Source organism: Chiloscyllium plagiosum, unplaced genomic scaffold (assembly GCF_037043375.1).
Source record: "Chiloscyllium plagiosum isolate Xiang-an unplaced genomic scaffold, Cpla_swu_hap1 HiC_scaffold_16, whole genome shotgun sequence".
In the NCBI taxonomy this organism is placed as follows: Eukaryota; Metazoa; Chordata; class Chondrichthyes; order Orectolobiformes; family Hemiscylliidae; genus Chiloscyllium; species Chiloscyllium plagiosum.
This window is the reverse complement of record NW_028270154.1, coordinates 56,542,961-56,557,461: the sequence shown is the minus strand read 5'-3', so window position 1 is coordinate 56,557,461 and position 14,501 is coordinate 56,542,961. Positions and strand designations below refer to the sequence as shown.

Below are 14,501 nucleotides of genomic sequence, written 5' to 3'. Positions count from 1 at the left end.
CAAACTTGATTGAGTTTTTTGAAGAAGTAACAAAGAGTATTGATGAAGGCAAAGCGGTAGATGTGATCTATATGGACTTCAGTAAGGCGTTCAACAAGATTCCCCATGGGAGGCTGATTAGCAAGGTTAGATCTCATGGAATACAGGGAGAACTAGCCATTTGGATACAGAACTGGCTCAAAGGTAGAAGAAAGAGGATGGTGGTGGTGGAGGGTTGTTTTTCAGAGTGGAGGCCTGTGACCAATGGAGTGTCACAAGGATCGGTGCTGGGTCCTCTATTTTTTTTTGTCATTTATATAAATGATTTGGATGTGAGCCTAAGAGGTATAGTTAGTAAGTTTGCAGATGTAGTGGACAGCGAAGAAGGTTACCTCAGATTACAACAGGATCTTGATCAGATGGGCCAATGGGCTGAGAAGTAGCAGATGGAGTTTAATTCAGATAAATGCGAGGTGCTGCATTTTGAGAAAGCAAATCTTAGCAGGACTTACACACTTAATGGTAAAGTCCTAGGGAGTGTTGCTGAACAAAGGGACCTTGGAGTGCAGGTTCATAGTTCCTTGAAAGTGGAGTCGCAGGTAGATAGGATAGTGAAGAAGGCGTTTGGTATGCTTTCTTTTATTGGTCAGAGTAGTGAGGACTGCAGATGCTGGAGATCAGAGCTGAAAATGTGTTGCTGGAAAAGCGCAGCAGGTCAGGCAGCATCCAGGGAACAGGAGAATCGACGTTTCGGGCATAAGCCCTTCTTCAGGCTTGTGCCCGAAACGTCGATTCTCCTGTTCCCTGGATGCTGCCTGACCTGCTGCGCTTTTCCAGCAACACATTTTCAGCTATTGAGTACAGGAGTTGGGAGGTCATGTTGCGGCTGTACAGGACATTGGTTAGGCCACTGTTGGAATATTGTGTGTAATTCTGGTTTCCTTCCTATCAGAAATATGTTGTGAAACTTGAAAGGGTTCAGAAAAGATTTACAAGGGTGTTGCCAGGGTTGGAGGATGTGAGCTACAGGGAGAGGCTGAACAGGCTGGGGCTATTTTCCATGGAGCGCCGGAGGCTGAGCGGTGACATTACAGAGGTTTATAAAATCATGGATAGGATAAATAGATAAAGTCTTTTCCTTGGGGTTGGGGAATCCAGAACTAGAGGGCATATGTTTAGGGTGAGGGGGGGGGGGAGATATAAAAGAGACCTAATGGGCAACTTTTTCACACAGAGGGCGGTACGTGTATGGAATGAGCTGGCAGAGGAAGTGGCGGAGGCTGGTACAATTGCAACATTTAAAAGGCATTTGGATGAGTATGTGAATAGGAAGGATTTGGAGGGATATTAGCTGGGTGATGACAGGTGGGACTAGATTGGGTTGGGTTATCTGGTCGGCATGGACGGGTTGGACCGAAGAGTCTGCTTTCATGTTGTACATCTCTGACTCTAAATGCAAGTGTTGCTCAATGTGGACTTTTGGGGTCTCTCGAATAGGCATAGATAGGCATTCAGCAATCTTTAAAACCATGCGGTTGCCTCTGCTCTAGAAATCCGCAGGGCAAAAAGATCCCATTTTCTCCCTTTCCTCATGTAGAGGAATTTGAGCCTAAAGGCCACTTGCTGTGGAACAATGGCTCCCCTATAGTGACTTTTATCTCCCAAGCCACGTGGTCACGGATGAGGTAGTGACTGAGAAAACTGGGGATTGATGAGTCAGGGGAAGCCACTTGATACTCTGTGATCTCGACTGACATGGCTGGGTTGATTGCATTCAATTGTTTCAGAAGCTGCATCTGTCAATGCAGGACTCTTCTTCATACGGCCACCATCTTAAAAATGCTACCATAATTAAGCCTCATGGTTAGCTGGCCATACTGTCTCATCCAGGGAAGCCAGCTGAACCACATGCCAATGAAGCAATGACATGGCCACTGGCAGACCTTTGCCAAGAATCAAGATCCCTGGGGTGTGAGTCCCATCAATCGTGAACGAGTCCGAACGAGTCCGAAACCAACAGCTTTTGTTCTTGGCAGCAGTATTGGTGAGGAGGCTGTGGCTGCTGATGGCAGTGCCCTCCCTGGAATCCTAGGACATGTAGAGGGACCAGAGCAAATGTAAAGGTGGAGTGGGTATGGATGGCGTTTACCAGTTGTGGAATGCAGGAAGGGGGGTGTGCAGGGTATTGGTGACTCCTAATGAACAACACCTGCCTGATGAAGAAAGTGGACATTAAACACTGCTTCCTTTGACTACAGGAACCAGCCCTCTGCCCTAAGATGACAAGCTGCTCACTGGCTTGCAGAGTTCTAAAGCTCACCTTGCACGGTGAGCTCAGGTTCTAAAGTGGTCATAAGTTGTCCATCTCAGGGCCTCAGTTGCCTGTGAGGTTTACCATATATCTTCTTGCTCAATGTGATTCTGAAAAGGCAAGGAGATAGTGGTGTGTTGGTAACCTGCCTAATTAAGTATCCTGCCCACTTCCAAGCTCTCATCCTATGGGAGCAAATAATTCAATCCATCAAGTTTAGCAGTTGGGAGCATTTGACTAAACCTCTTAATATGTGACTAAGTATTGTGCTTTTCAAAAGAAAAGTACATAAACTATGAGCCTCACTGGCTGGCCTAGCATTTTTTGTCCTTCCCTTAAATGTCTATTTTAGAGGACAGCTAAAAGTCAACCGCATTGTCTGGAGTCATGTGTAAGCCGGACCAGGTAAGGATAGATCTTTCTCTAAGGGTATTTAGAACAATGACAGCAGTTGCCAGATTAATTCCATATTGAAATTTTTAAAAAAAAATCTGGAATTAAATTTCCCCATCAACCGTGGTGGGATTTGAACCCATGTGTTTGGACATTGGCTGTCTCTGGATTTCGAGACCAGTGACGGTCCAGTACATTATTACCTCTGATTATTGTGCTGCTTCACGTCAGGGGGTATTACTGCAGTGTTCGTGTAGTCCCATTCTGTATCGCTGTTCTCTGAACTGTTAGATGCATGAAATATTTTCAAGCTCATATCCTTCTTACTGCTTATTTAACTGGTATGAACTGGGAATGAAAACAGAGCAGCAGCTGGGGGAGTAGATTATTTCCTCTAATATTTCAAGGACAATTTTTGCTCCTGACTCCACAGTTCGTTCCTCATTTCAGTGTCAATTTTGGAAAAAAAGTCAAGCCCGGCTACTGGGTTTCAGAGTGAGAAGAGATTTTAAAAGTTCTATCTGCATTGAGTGATGGCTGAAATTTTGACAATTCCCATTGAAATGCCAAAGCATGGAGCAAAGGCTAATAGAAATGTCCTTGGTGATCTTTACATTCTTAAGAAAACAGGAAAGCTCTTTAGAAATCTTATTTTGTTCCTCCAACTTAAGATCACAATTTTTAGCAGCTTTACTTTTTAAATGTTTAATTCGCCCCTGCAGGTGAGGAAACAATTTGCCCGGAAGCTATATATCCTTTGTATTGCATGTTATTCACAAATGCCTTGAATATAAATATCAATTTGCTAATTGTTGAGAGATTTTCCCCTTGGAATGTTATCTTGTTATTTTCTCTATTTCATAGTTAGATTTTAGGACCACTTGTTGAAGTCCTTTCAGAGAATTTGTAATTTTAAATTTCACCTCCGAGTCCTCAGTAGCTCCTGTACCACCTTGTCTCCGTCTCTAGTATGCCTCGTTGCTAGGAAAATACTGCATTTCTTTTTATCTTTGGTGACGCTGCCTGGAGCATTTAAAACATTTTCTCATCACCAAATGTTCTCAAAAATGAGCAGTTGCCATTGTATTACAGAGTGAATGAATTGTACGTGGCTGACCCTGACAAAGATAGTGGAGGAAAAATTGAAGTGAATCTAAATATCAGTTTACCTAACCTTTCGTGTGATGGTGAGTAAAAGTCAGCTTACCCTTTTGTTTGTGTCAGAATATGCAAAGCTCAAGGGCCAAATTTTTCTCTTGCCTTCCAATCTGATTTCAAGCCTGTATCACTGTTCCTTATAAGGTTGGTGAAATAGCCCTTTTTAATTTGAGTGTTTCAACCAAGTCTACCTCTTACTGTCGTAGAATATATTTCAGTCTCCTACTTTTAAATGCGAAATAGTTTCTCATTTTATGTATAAAGTCAAAGTACTGTGCATTTTGGGGATCTGAATTTAAAAACAAAGTGCTAGAGAAACTCAGCAAATCTGGCAGCATCTGTGGAGAGAGAAACTGGGTGATATTTCAAGATGGATTTAACATCTCTCTTCATATCTGAAGGGTGCTGGGAAATTTGTTTTTTTTTTTAAACAATATTGACAAAGGGTGAGAAGAAGCAAGGACACTGCATTGAGTTCAATGAAGTCAGACCATGAATATTCTCCTCCAATTTGATTACACACCCTTCTCCAATCCATCACGCATCCCATGTCTTAGTTGCAGGAGTTTGGTTTGAGCAGAGCTGACCTAGTTTCTGCTATTATCATCGACAATTTACAACTATTCTTGTATATACTTCCTCTACTACCATTAGCACTTTCTTTGCCTTTTGCTTTGAATACCATCACAATGTCCAACTTCCCCTCTTCCTCATTTGTTAACAGCATAAGGCCATCACTTTCCAGCCCTCATCAGTTTCAAGAGTTATAGTGGACTGAAAATACTTTTTTTTGTTCTCTCCACAAATGCTGCCTGACCTGAATTTCTCCACCACTTTCTGTTGTTACTTTAAAGTTGTGGCTTGGTTCAGTTTCTGCAACTGATAAACCCATTTCTCAGTTCACTCATTCAATTTTGTAGTTAAAATAAACTTGAAACATGAGCTTCCCTGGCTGCACCTAGCTCCCTAATATCCTGTTTCAAGTGAAAGCCAGATCAACTCCTCTTGGCACTCATCGTGCATTTTTACAAAACACTGTCAGTGTTTGTTAGAAAATAAATCCAGATTTATAACATTGCCTGACCCTTTTTCCAAGGTTGGTGCAGTGAGAAGTGTCCTTCAATTCTCTATTGTGTCCATGTACTACACATCATTTGTGCACGTGCGGTATTGTGCTTCCAAAGGTAGCTCGGGTTTTGGTAAATGTTTAAAAAAAACACACACACACATCGTGCTGTGTCAAGCATCATCTTGGGGTTAAAGTGCTGTTAGGGCAGCTGCTAGGAACCAGTGGCAGAAAGAAAGGATGATGTGCCCAACTTGGATTCAGCTTTTCTTATCTAGTTTTTGATAAATGGTTAGTATGTCCTTTGAGTCAGCATTTATCCTCTGTATTATTTCTGCAAAAAGGCCCCAAATTGCAAGAGTCATAACATTATTAATCCCACTAGACACGGAGTTAACATAAACCCTCAATGGAAAATGCCTTATTTCTCACTGTTAGTTAGAATCCTTCATGCAGGCAAAGCTGGTTGCGAATGACATCAGTGCTTGTCATGACAGTCAGAACTACATCAGTGTTTATTGGCTGGAGACATGTGATATTGCCACAAAATTATCTTCTAACCATGCGGATATCAAAGCTTGTAAGTACATGCAATGTGGTTCCTGCACTGCCTGACTCGTTATCCAAAATTTATCTTAATTTGCACATATGCACAGAGGAACTTGTGCAATGTTGTGGTCTCTTCCTGGTTTGTCATGATATCATTCTTTGTAGTATTTGTAGGGGTGCAATGATGAGCTTTAGAAATTGATTATGTAAATTGTTCCAGGGAGACTAGTAGATGTCAAATATATCTAATAGCCTTCAAAATGTTGTAACCAGACGGATAACATAATATTCTGGAACTGAGGACGGGATTAGGAGTTGCATGCATCTAAGTCTCCTTAGGACATATTTTGAACTTCAGTGTTCACATTCTCAAAAAAAAAGTAATCCCACGGCTGGAAAATGGCTCTTTTGTGCAAATAATTGCCTTTGCGAGTCATTGGTAAGATCTTTGGGTCAAATTGCAAAATTGGATTCTCAAAACAATCAGTCAACAATAGTCAGCCTACCACAGGCCTGAATTCAGTCTTGGTTTTGAGAACAAACAAAGAACAATACAGCATAAAAACAGGCCCTTCGGCCGTGTAAGCTTGCACTGACACATTTTGCCCTTCCATACCAAAACTGTCTTCACTTACAGGATCCATGTCACTCTGTTCCCTTCCTATTTGTGTATTTGTCCAGGAGCTGCATGAATGCTGCTATTGTTTTTGCTTCCACGACCTGCTCTGGCAGCACATTCCAGGCACTCCTCACTCTTTGTGTGAAAAACTTGCCCTGCGCATCTCTTTTAAATCTCTCTCTAATTAAATGCTGGTTATTTTAGGACCAGTTGAGTACTTACTTTTAATCAACCAAAAGCAGATTTCAGAATTTCAAGTAGACAAATTGGTCAAAGCTGTTTTGAATTGTTTTAGAGTTTTCTTTTTTAAGTTTTTTTTAAAAGTCTTTTTAACAGCTTGCAATGTCTACTTATATGAAAACCTTATTTTTTCAGTTGTTGGATTAGACATCCAAGATGAAATGGGAAGACATGAAGTTGGCCATATTGATAACTCCATGAAACTTCCTCTAAATAATGGCCAAGGCTGTAGGTTTGAGGGACAGTTCAGCATTAATAAAGTAAGTTTGACATCAAGACATCTTTTATATAAAAATAACATCTGAAAGGCTTTTGTGTATGTTTAAGAAATTTAATGTTCATATCTCAATGTTATCTTGAATGATGCAACAAAGGAAAAACAAGAACTTGTGACAAATGGTGATTTTCTGTATCTGGTATAGTAGTTAAATAATGTTACAAATGCTTCAGGAGCTTTGCTAGAGGATGGGAGGGGGAGAGTGTGTGTTAATTCTTTACTTTTTCCATGAGCTTTGCAACCATACTATAAATCAATGGCAAAACCAGAAGAATACGTTCAGGAATTAGAAGCCTGATTAGATCATAGACAAAACCACTTATGTTTGAGTTACCCATGAGCTTTTTTGCTAGTTCAAGATTAAATTTGCCTGGATCAGGCTCTGTAAATAACTGGCCTGATCCCCAGATTGACCTTACGAGATTCCTCTGAGAGAACTTGTTCGGGAAGAGTTCTGAGTCAGGTTCACTGGACCCGAAAGGTTCACTCTGATTTCTCTCCAGCAATTTCTGTTTTTGTTTCTGATTTCCAACATCTGTAGTTCTTTTGTTTGTATTTGGTTTAGAAAGACTTTTGAGCTCAAAGCACGAGGCGATGTGTTTTTTCAAAGGTTTCCCAAAAACTTAATTTACAATAAGACTGACTTGTGTAAACTAAACTATTTAATGGCTCACTCGCATTATTTTATGCAGTATTTGTTCATTACAAATCTAGTTGTTCACTAGCAGAAGCTAGGGCGTACCTTAAACATAATTATTTCTGGTGATAAACCAATGTTTCAGCTGTATTAATAATACTGCCCAGGTTAGCGCACCTAAATACATCAAGCAATACTTTTGATGAAAGGAGACTCCCAAATCCCACAGTGGTTAGCACTGCTGCCTCACAGTGCCAGGGACCCGGGTTCAATTCCCACCTCTGGCAACTGTCTGTGTGGAGTTTGCACATTCTCCCCGTGTCTGCGTGGGTTTCCTCTGGGTGCTCTCTTTCCTCCCACAGTCCAAAGATGTGCAGATTAGGTGATTGGCCATGCTAAATTGTCCGCAGTGTTAGGTGAAGGGGTAAATGTAGGGTAATGGGTCTGGGTGGGTTGCTCTTCGGAGGGTTGGTGTGGACTTGTTGGGCCAAAGGGCCTGTTTCCACACTGGAAGTAATCTAATCTAATTACCTTGGCTCACAGAGATTGTAAGTTGTTATCACGCAAATTAGTTTGGGTGGAAACTTTGAATTAAATTGTATTTGAACTAAACATGTTTTGATTCTAGTTTCACGATTGCTTCCCAAATGGGATCTCACTCCCAGAGTGTATTACCAAATTTCATCTTTAAGAAAGATCAGCAAAGTTCATGTGGATGGTTCAGATGTTTTTGTTTTATTTAAGAGAGGGAGCAAGGATGGGAGGTTTGTTCAGTTTAATACATGATCCCAAATTGTTCTGGAAGCAAAATATTTGCAATGTAATCAAAAATAAACTATGGATCCTGCTAAAAGACTTTCTAAATTATTAGATTTTACTAAGTTTGTAGGAAATAATAAAATTGTTTGAGATTGCCAAAAAAAAGGATTGATTAGATCCTGTAGTTAGGAAAAATAAAAGTAACCAAAGGGCTTCATCATTTTTTTTTAAAAGGTTATTTCCAAATAAAATCATGGTTTCAATAGCTCCCTTTGACCAACCTTATATCATTCTTCCATTTGGTGGAATGATGATTTCGTTGGGAAGAATGTACACCTAGCTTTGTTTACTTCAGGGCCAAATAATAAATTCATAACCCAGACAATACAAGATGTTACACTAAAGTAAAGGCTGTATACGAGCTGTACAGTCTTTTTCAGCAGAATGACATTTTGTATATTCTTTCAGAAAGAGATAGACTTACAAATATACTTACAAATTTGACTCATCAATAATGAATCAACATTCTTTTGTTTTGTCGTACCTTACTTACAAACGCTGTTTCAGCTACAGCTCCACCACAGAGTATATTTATTTTTTTGTACAGCCCTTGTGACTGGCATCGCTTTTGTTGTGTATATTTAGTCATATGGTAGGAATCCTATTCTTTGTCTTGATTAAGTCAGTGAAGTTCAAGGTAAAGGTGATGTAATCTTCAGGTAACAATGAGTGATTCCAAAATAGCTTACTGTTTGGGAGTGGCAATTACTGACTCATCACTGATTTTTATGATGATAAGCCTCCATAAGTGATATGAGCTGGTAAGTACAGATCTGAAACTGGAAGACAAGACCTTAAGATGTAGGAGTAGAAGTAGGTAATTTAACCTACTCTGCCATTCAGGAACATCATGGCGATCTAATAACCCTCAACTCCACTTTCCTGCTTGTTTTTCTATAAACCTGATTCTTTTATTTAATTTTAAAATTGTCTCTCTCTGTATGGAATATACTTACCATGAATATACTTACGAAGTACAATGAGTCTCTCAACAGCAGTCTGTAGTAAAGAATTCCATAGATATGCAACCTTCAGAGAAATTCTTCCTCAACTGGGTCTTAAATGTGTGACCTCATATTCTGCGATGATGTGCTGTGGTCCTAGACTCTCCCACAAGGGGAAATAACCTTTCTGCCTCTACTCTCTCTCATGTCCTCCAGGAGTCTTGAATGTTTCAACAAGGTTGTCTCTTATTCTTCTCTTTTTCCAATGAGAACAGACCTAATCCACACAACATGTCCTCAAAAGACAGTGTCTCCATACCTGATATAAGCCTAGTGAACTTTCTCTGAACTTCTCCAATGCAAGTATATTTCTCCTTAATGAATGGGCCTAAACCGTTCACATTATTCCAGCTGGTGGTCTGATTAGTTTCGTGTAAAGTTTTAGAAAAACCTTCAAACTTTTATACTCCATTCCCTTTGAAATAAAGGCCTACATTCCATTTACCTTACCTGTTACCTGCCGAACGTGGATACTAGCTTTTCACGCACCAGGACTCCCAAATCCTCTGTTCTACAGCTGTCGGCAGTCTTTCTGTATTCAATTAACATGAAGTTCCTTTATTTTTCCTGCCAAAGTGCAGAATCTCATGTTTCCTCTGTGTGTTCCATCTGCCATGTCTTTTGCCCACTCACTTAACCTCTGCAAACTCTGTCAACCCTGCCACTTGCCTTTCCACCTATGTTTGTGCCATCTGCAAGCTTAGCTATAGTATATTCACTTTCCTTATCCAAGTCAGTAATATATATTGTAAATAATTGTGGCCTTAGCACTGATTCTTGTGGCTCACCATTTAAAGGTTGCCAACCTGTCGTAATTGTACCAGCCTCCACCACTTCCTCTGGCGGCTCATTCCAAACACACACCACCCTCTACATAGAAAAAGTTGCCTCTTAGGTCCCTTTTAAATTTTTCCCATCTAATCCTAAACCTATGCCCTCTAGTTCTGGACTCCCCCATCCCAGGGAAAAGGCTTTGCCTATTTATCCTATCCATGCCCCTCATGATTTTGTAAACCCCTCTATAAGGTCACCCCTCAGCCTCTGATGCTACACGGAAAACAGCCCCAGCCTGTTCAGCCTCTCTCTATAGCTCAAACCCTTCAAACCTGGCAACATCTTTCTAAATCTTTCCTGAACCCTTTCAAGTTTCATAACATTCTTCCAATAGGAGGGAGACCAGAATTGTGCACACTATTCCAAAAGTGGCCTAACCAATGTCCTATACAGCCACAACGTGACTTCCCAACGCATATACTCCATGCTCTGACCAATAAAGGAAAGCATACCAATGCCTTCTTCTGTATCCTAACTACCTGCGACTCCACTTTTAAGGAACTATGAACCTGCACTCCAAGGTCTCTTTGTTCAGGAACACTCCCCAGGACCTTATCATTAAGTGTATATGTCCTGCTCTGATTTGCCTTTCCAAAATGCGGCACCTCACACTTATCTAAAGAAAACTGCATCTGCCACTCCTCAGCCCATTGGCCCATCTGGTCAAGATCCCATTGTACCCTGAGGTATCCACCTTCGCTGTCCACTACACCTCCAATTTTGGTGTCATCTGGAACTTACTAACTATCCATCCTATGTTTACATCCAAATCATTTATGTAAATGACGAAAAACAGTGGATCCAGCACCGATCCTTGTGGCACACTGCTGGTCATAGGCCTCCAGTCTGAAACGCAACCCTCCACCACCACCATCTGTCTTCTACCTTTGAGCCAGTTCTGTATCCAAATGGCTAGTTCTCCCTGTATTCCATGAGATCTAACCTTGCTAACCAGTCTCTCATTGGAAATCTTGTTGAATGTCTTACTGAAGTTCTTAGTCCATTGTTCCCTTGTATTAGCCTTCACCTTCCGAGGAAAAAGGCTCTCACTGTCCACCCTATCTAATCCTCTGATTTATCTTATACATCTTGATTAAGTCGCCTCTCAATCATCTTCTCTCCAATGAAAACAGCCTCAGTTCCCTCAGCCTTTTCTCATAAGACCTTCCTTCCAAACCAAGCAGCATTCTAGTAAGTCTCCTCTGAACCCTTTTCAATGCTTCCACATCCTTCCTATAATGAGGTGATCAAAACTGTACGCAGTACTCCAGGTACGGCCTTACCATTGTCTTGTACAGCTGAAGCATGACCTCATAGTTCCAAAGCCCAATCCCCCTACCAATAAATGCCAACACACCATATGCATGCCGCCTTAACAGCCCTATCAACCTGGGTGGCAACTTTCAGGGATTTATGCACCTGGACACCAAGATCTCTTTGTTCATCCACACTTACTTCTTGCAAAGTGAACTACCTCACACTTTTCTGCATTAAACTCCATTTGCCATTTCTCAGTCCAGCTCTGCATATTATCTATGTCCCTCTGTAATCCACAACGTCCTTTTGCATTATACACAACTGTGTCTACCTTAGTGTCACCTGCAAAGTTACTAACCAATCCTTCTACGCCCACATCCAGATCCATTATAAAAATGGCAAACAGCAGTCGCCCCAAACCAATCCTTGCAGCACACCATTGGTAACTGAGCTCCATCTGTGTTCTTTCAGTCAGCCAATTTCTGATCCAAACTGCTAAATCGCCTTCAGTCCCGAAACACTCTATTTTGTGTTTCTAACAGCATTTTTGATTTATGCTTTTACTTAATTTTATTTTGAATATTAATATATTAATGATAAATTTCAATGAAAGTTGAAACATACTGTATACTCTTTTTTGATTTAAAATGATTTAGTTTGATTAAAAGTTGTCTGAAGTAGAACAGCCCAGGTTTTGTGTTAATGCTGATGGTAGGGCCAACAGTGTTCACTGATATTATCAGGTAATTCTGTGCTTGTACAAGTTGGAGTTTAGAATGAGAGGCAACTTTATTGAAACACAGGATTCTAAGGGGACTTGACGTGGTAGATGCAGCAATGTTTCCCCATCTGGGAAAGTCTAAGTCCAGAGGCCTTCAGAATAAGACTTGCATATTTAAACAGAGAAGAGGATTTCTTCTCTGAGGATAGTGAATCTGTGGAATTCTTTGGCACTGAGGACTGTTGAGGCTAGCTCATGGGAATATATTAAAGGTTGAGATAGAAATCTTTAATCAGTAAGAGAATGAAGTGTTACAGGGAAAAGGCAAATAAGTGGAGTTGAGGATTGTCAAATCAGCCATGACCTCATTGTGTGTGGAACAGATTTAATGGGCTGAATGGCTACTACTGTTTCTACATCATACGATGTTTGGTTTTCTGATGTCTGCATACATGCTTGGACATATGGAAGTTGTTTTTGGGGATAACTTGGTCTCTATCGAGTGCATTGTAGGAATTCTTGCTGTTTGATTTGCACTGTAACATAGGACTTAGGAGCAGAAGTAGGCCATTTGTCCTTTGAGGCAAACGTGAGGACTGCAGATGCTGGAAACCAGAGTTTAGATCAGAGTGGTGCTGGAAAACCACAGAAGGTCAGGCAGCATCTGAGGAACAGGAACATTCGGCCTTTGAGCCTAATCCACCATTCAATCAAATCATGGCTGATCTGGTTGTGGACTCCGCTCTACCTTCTTGACTGCACCCTACAACTTTTGACTCTCATGTCTATCAAAAATCTAACACTGTCTTGACTTAATTTAAAAAACCCAGTCTCAGCTGTGTTCTGGGGAAGATGAGCAATGGCATAAGTTTTGGGCGACTTGCTCAGTCGCTGTAACTAAGATGTTAGGGCTCGTGTGCATTCAGGAGCAAATAATTCTTTAATTGACAAGTATTTTCAGAGAGTCTGTCTGATTTTTGAAAATTTAATTTTATGTTGGAGTTTCATTCTTCAGAGGTTAATGAATGTTGAAGCTATAACATATCAAAATAATCTATCGTTCTGTCTGTTATGAACAGCTGTCTGATATTTCAGTGGCAAGTGCTGTTTCTTTGGTGCTAGCCATGAAATCTGAGCCAAAACCTTGGATTTAAATATGACATTTTCTACTCTCCACTCCATTCTTGTGTTAAGCATTCTGTATTTCTGTCCAATTTATTTATTTTCATTTGGGCATTAGGTGGAAGTCGAGGGTTAATTTGTACTTGGCTAAGCCAATAAATATGTCTTTAATAGGTTCCAGGCAATTTCCATGTATCCACACACAGTGCCACCGCACAACCAGATAATCCAGACATGACTCATGTGATTAACAAGCTGACATTTGGTGAAATAATAGAGGTGAGTAATTCTTCTCCCTTCAAATCAATGCAATTCTCAAAGCCTGATTAAAACCCTGCCCAATGAGAGTGTTCCTCTTTCATCATATTTAATTGTCAGTATAAATGATGTTTAGTAGCTCTTGATTTTTTTTTAAAGTCTGAAACTCAGATGTCTGGTTTTGTAATATTTCAGCGCTCGTACTTTGCTGGTAGATGATAAATTTGAATCATTTGTGTATCTTTTCTCAAGGCAGTTATTATGATCAGATTCCTGTCGTTCAATCTGAACAACTTGCTTTTTTATAACTTATCAAATTGGACATGTTAGGCTTCTTAATATGAATAAGTCAGCCACCTTGATTTATAACTTTTTAAACTTCCTATGATATATTTTTCTCAACATTGTTTTTGTACCTCAATTCTTCACAGACCTTTGTTTCGCTTTAAATTATTCTGGCTGAAATAAAATGATCTCGGACAGGAACAAACTACATAGTAAAATTACTGTAACTGCCATTTTGTCTGTTCAATATTTCTCCTTTGCATAGAGTTAAATACTATGTCATGTTTTAATACTTCAGACATTGCTGGTGGATATTGTTGGGGAGAAAGTGAGGTCTGCAGATGCTGGAGATCAGAGCTCGAAATGTGTTGCTGGAAAAGCGCAGCAGGTCAGGCAGCATCCAGGGAACAGGAGAATCGACGTTTCGGTTCCTGAAGAAGGGCTTATGCCCGAAACGTCAATTTTCCTGTTCCCTGGATGCTGCCTGACCTGCTGCGCTTTTCCAGCAACATATTTCCAGTGGTGGATATTGTTCCCTGTGGTGGATGTAATCCATTTATGTGCAAGGTGTTACAATTTGGAAGAAATTACAAGGAACGTAATTTAAAGTTGTTAAACCAGAAAGGAGCGAAATGGAAAGAGCTGTGCCATTAATTGTAACATAATTAGTGGGGAAGCCTGATCCTTGAGTCTATTTCTGGAGCAGAGTCTGAACCCTGGTTCAGATTCTTTCCTCCAAGTCCAGTGATGGGGAAAGTTCAAGCTCCAAACCAACAAGGGATGGTGAACGGAGCAAAGTGGGGAGGGAAGGAGAGAACAGTTCAGCCCTATCTGATACTCAGAGTGTTCAGAAGATATTTGTTTCTCTCTTCGACTCCCTCAACCTTGCTGTAGTTGCTCCATATACTGAAGCTCCATAAACTGGAAGATGGCCTGGGTGACTGCAGCGGCACAGGTTCTGGGAATAGGCCT

At 40.6% G+C, this 14,501-nt stretch overlaps 1 protein-coding gene across 13 annotated transcripts in view; it reads left to right on the top strand.

Moving 5' to 3' along the window:
* Nucleotides 1–14,501, top strand: part of ergic1 (endoplasmic reticulum-golgi intermediate compartment 1) — a 137,745-nt gene that overhangs the window by 62,981 nt on the left and 60,263 nt on the right. For all 13 annotated transcript variants that reach the window (XR_015759791.1, XR_015759793.1, XR_015759790.1 and 10 more), the window contains exons 4-6: nucleotides 3,776–3,870; nucleotides 6,451–6,575; nucleotides 13,161–13,265. Coding sequence is in view for 9 of the 13 variants with exons in the window: in XM_087995429.1 (XP_087851555.1) it covers nucleotides 3,776–3,870; nucleotides 6,451–6,575; nucleotides 13,161–13,265 (325 nt within the window). In the remaining 4 variants the exon portion in view is untranslated. The remainder of the gene's footprint in view (nucleotides 1–3,775; nucleotides 3,871–6,450; nucleotides 6,576–13,160; nucleotides 13,266–14,501) is intronic.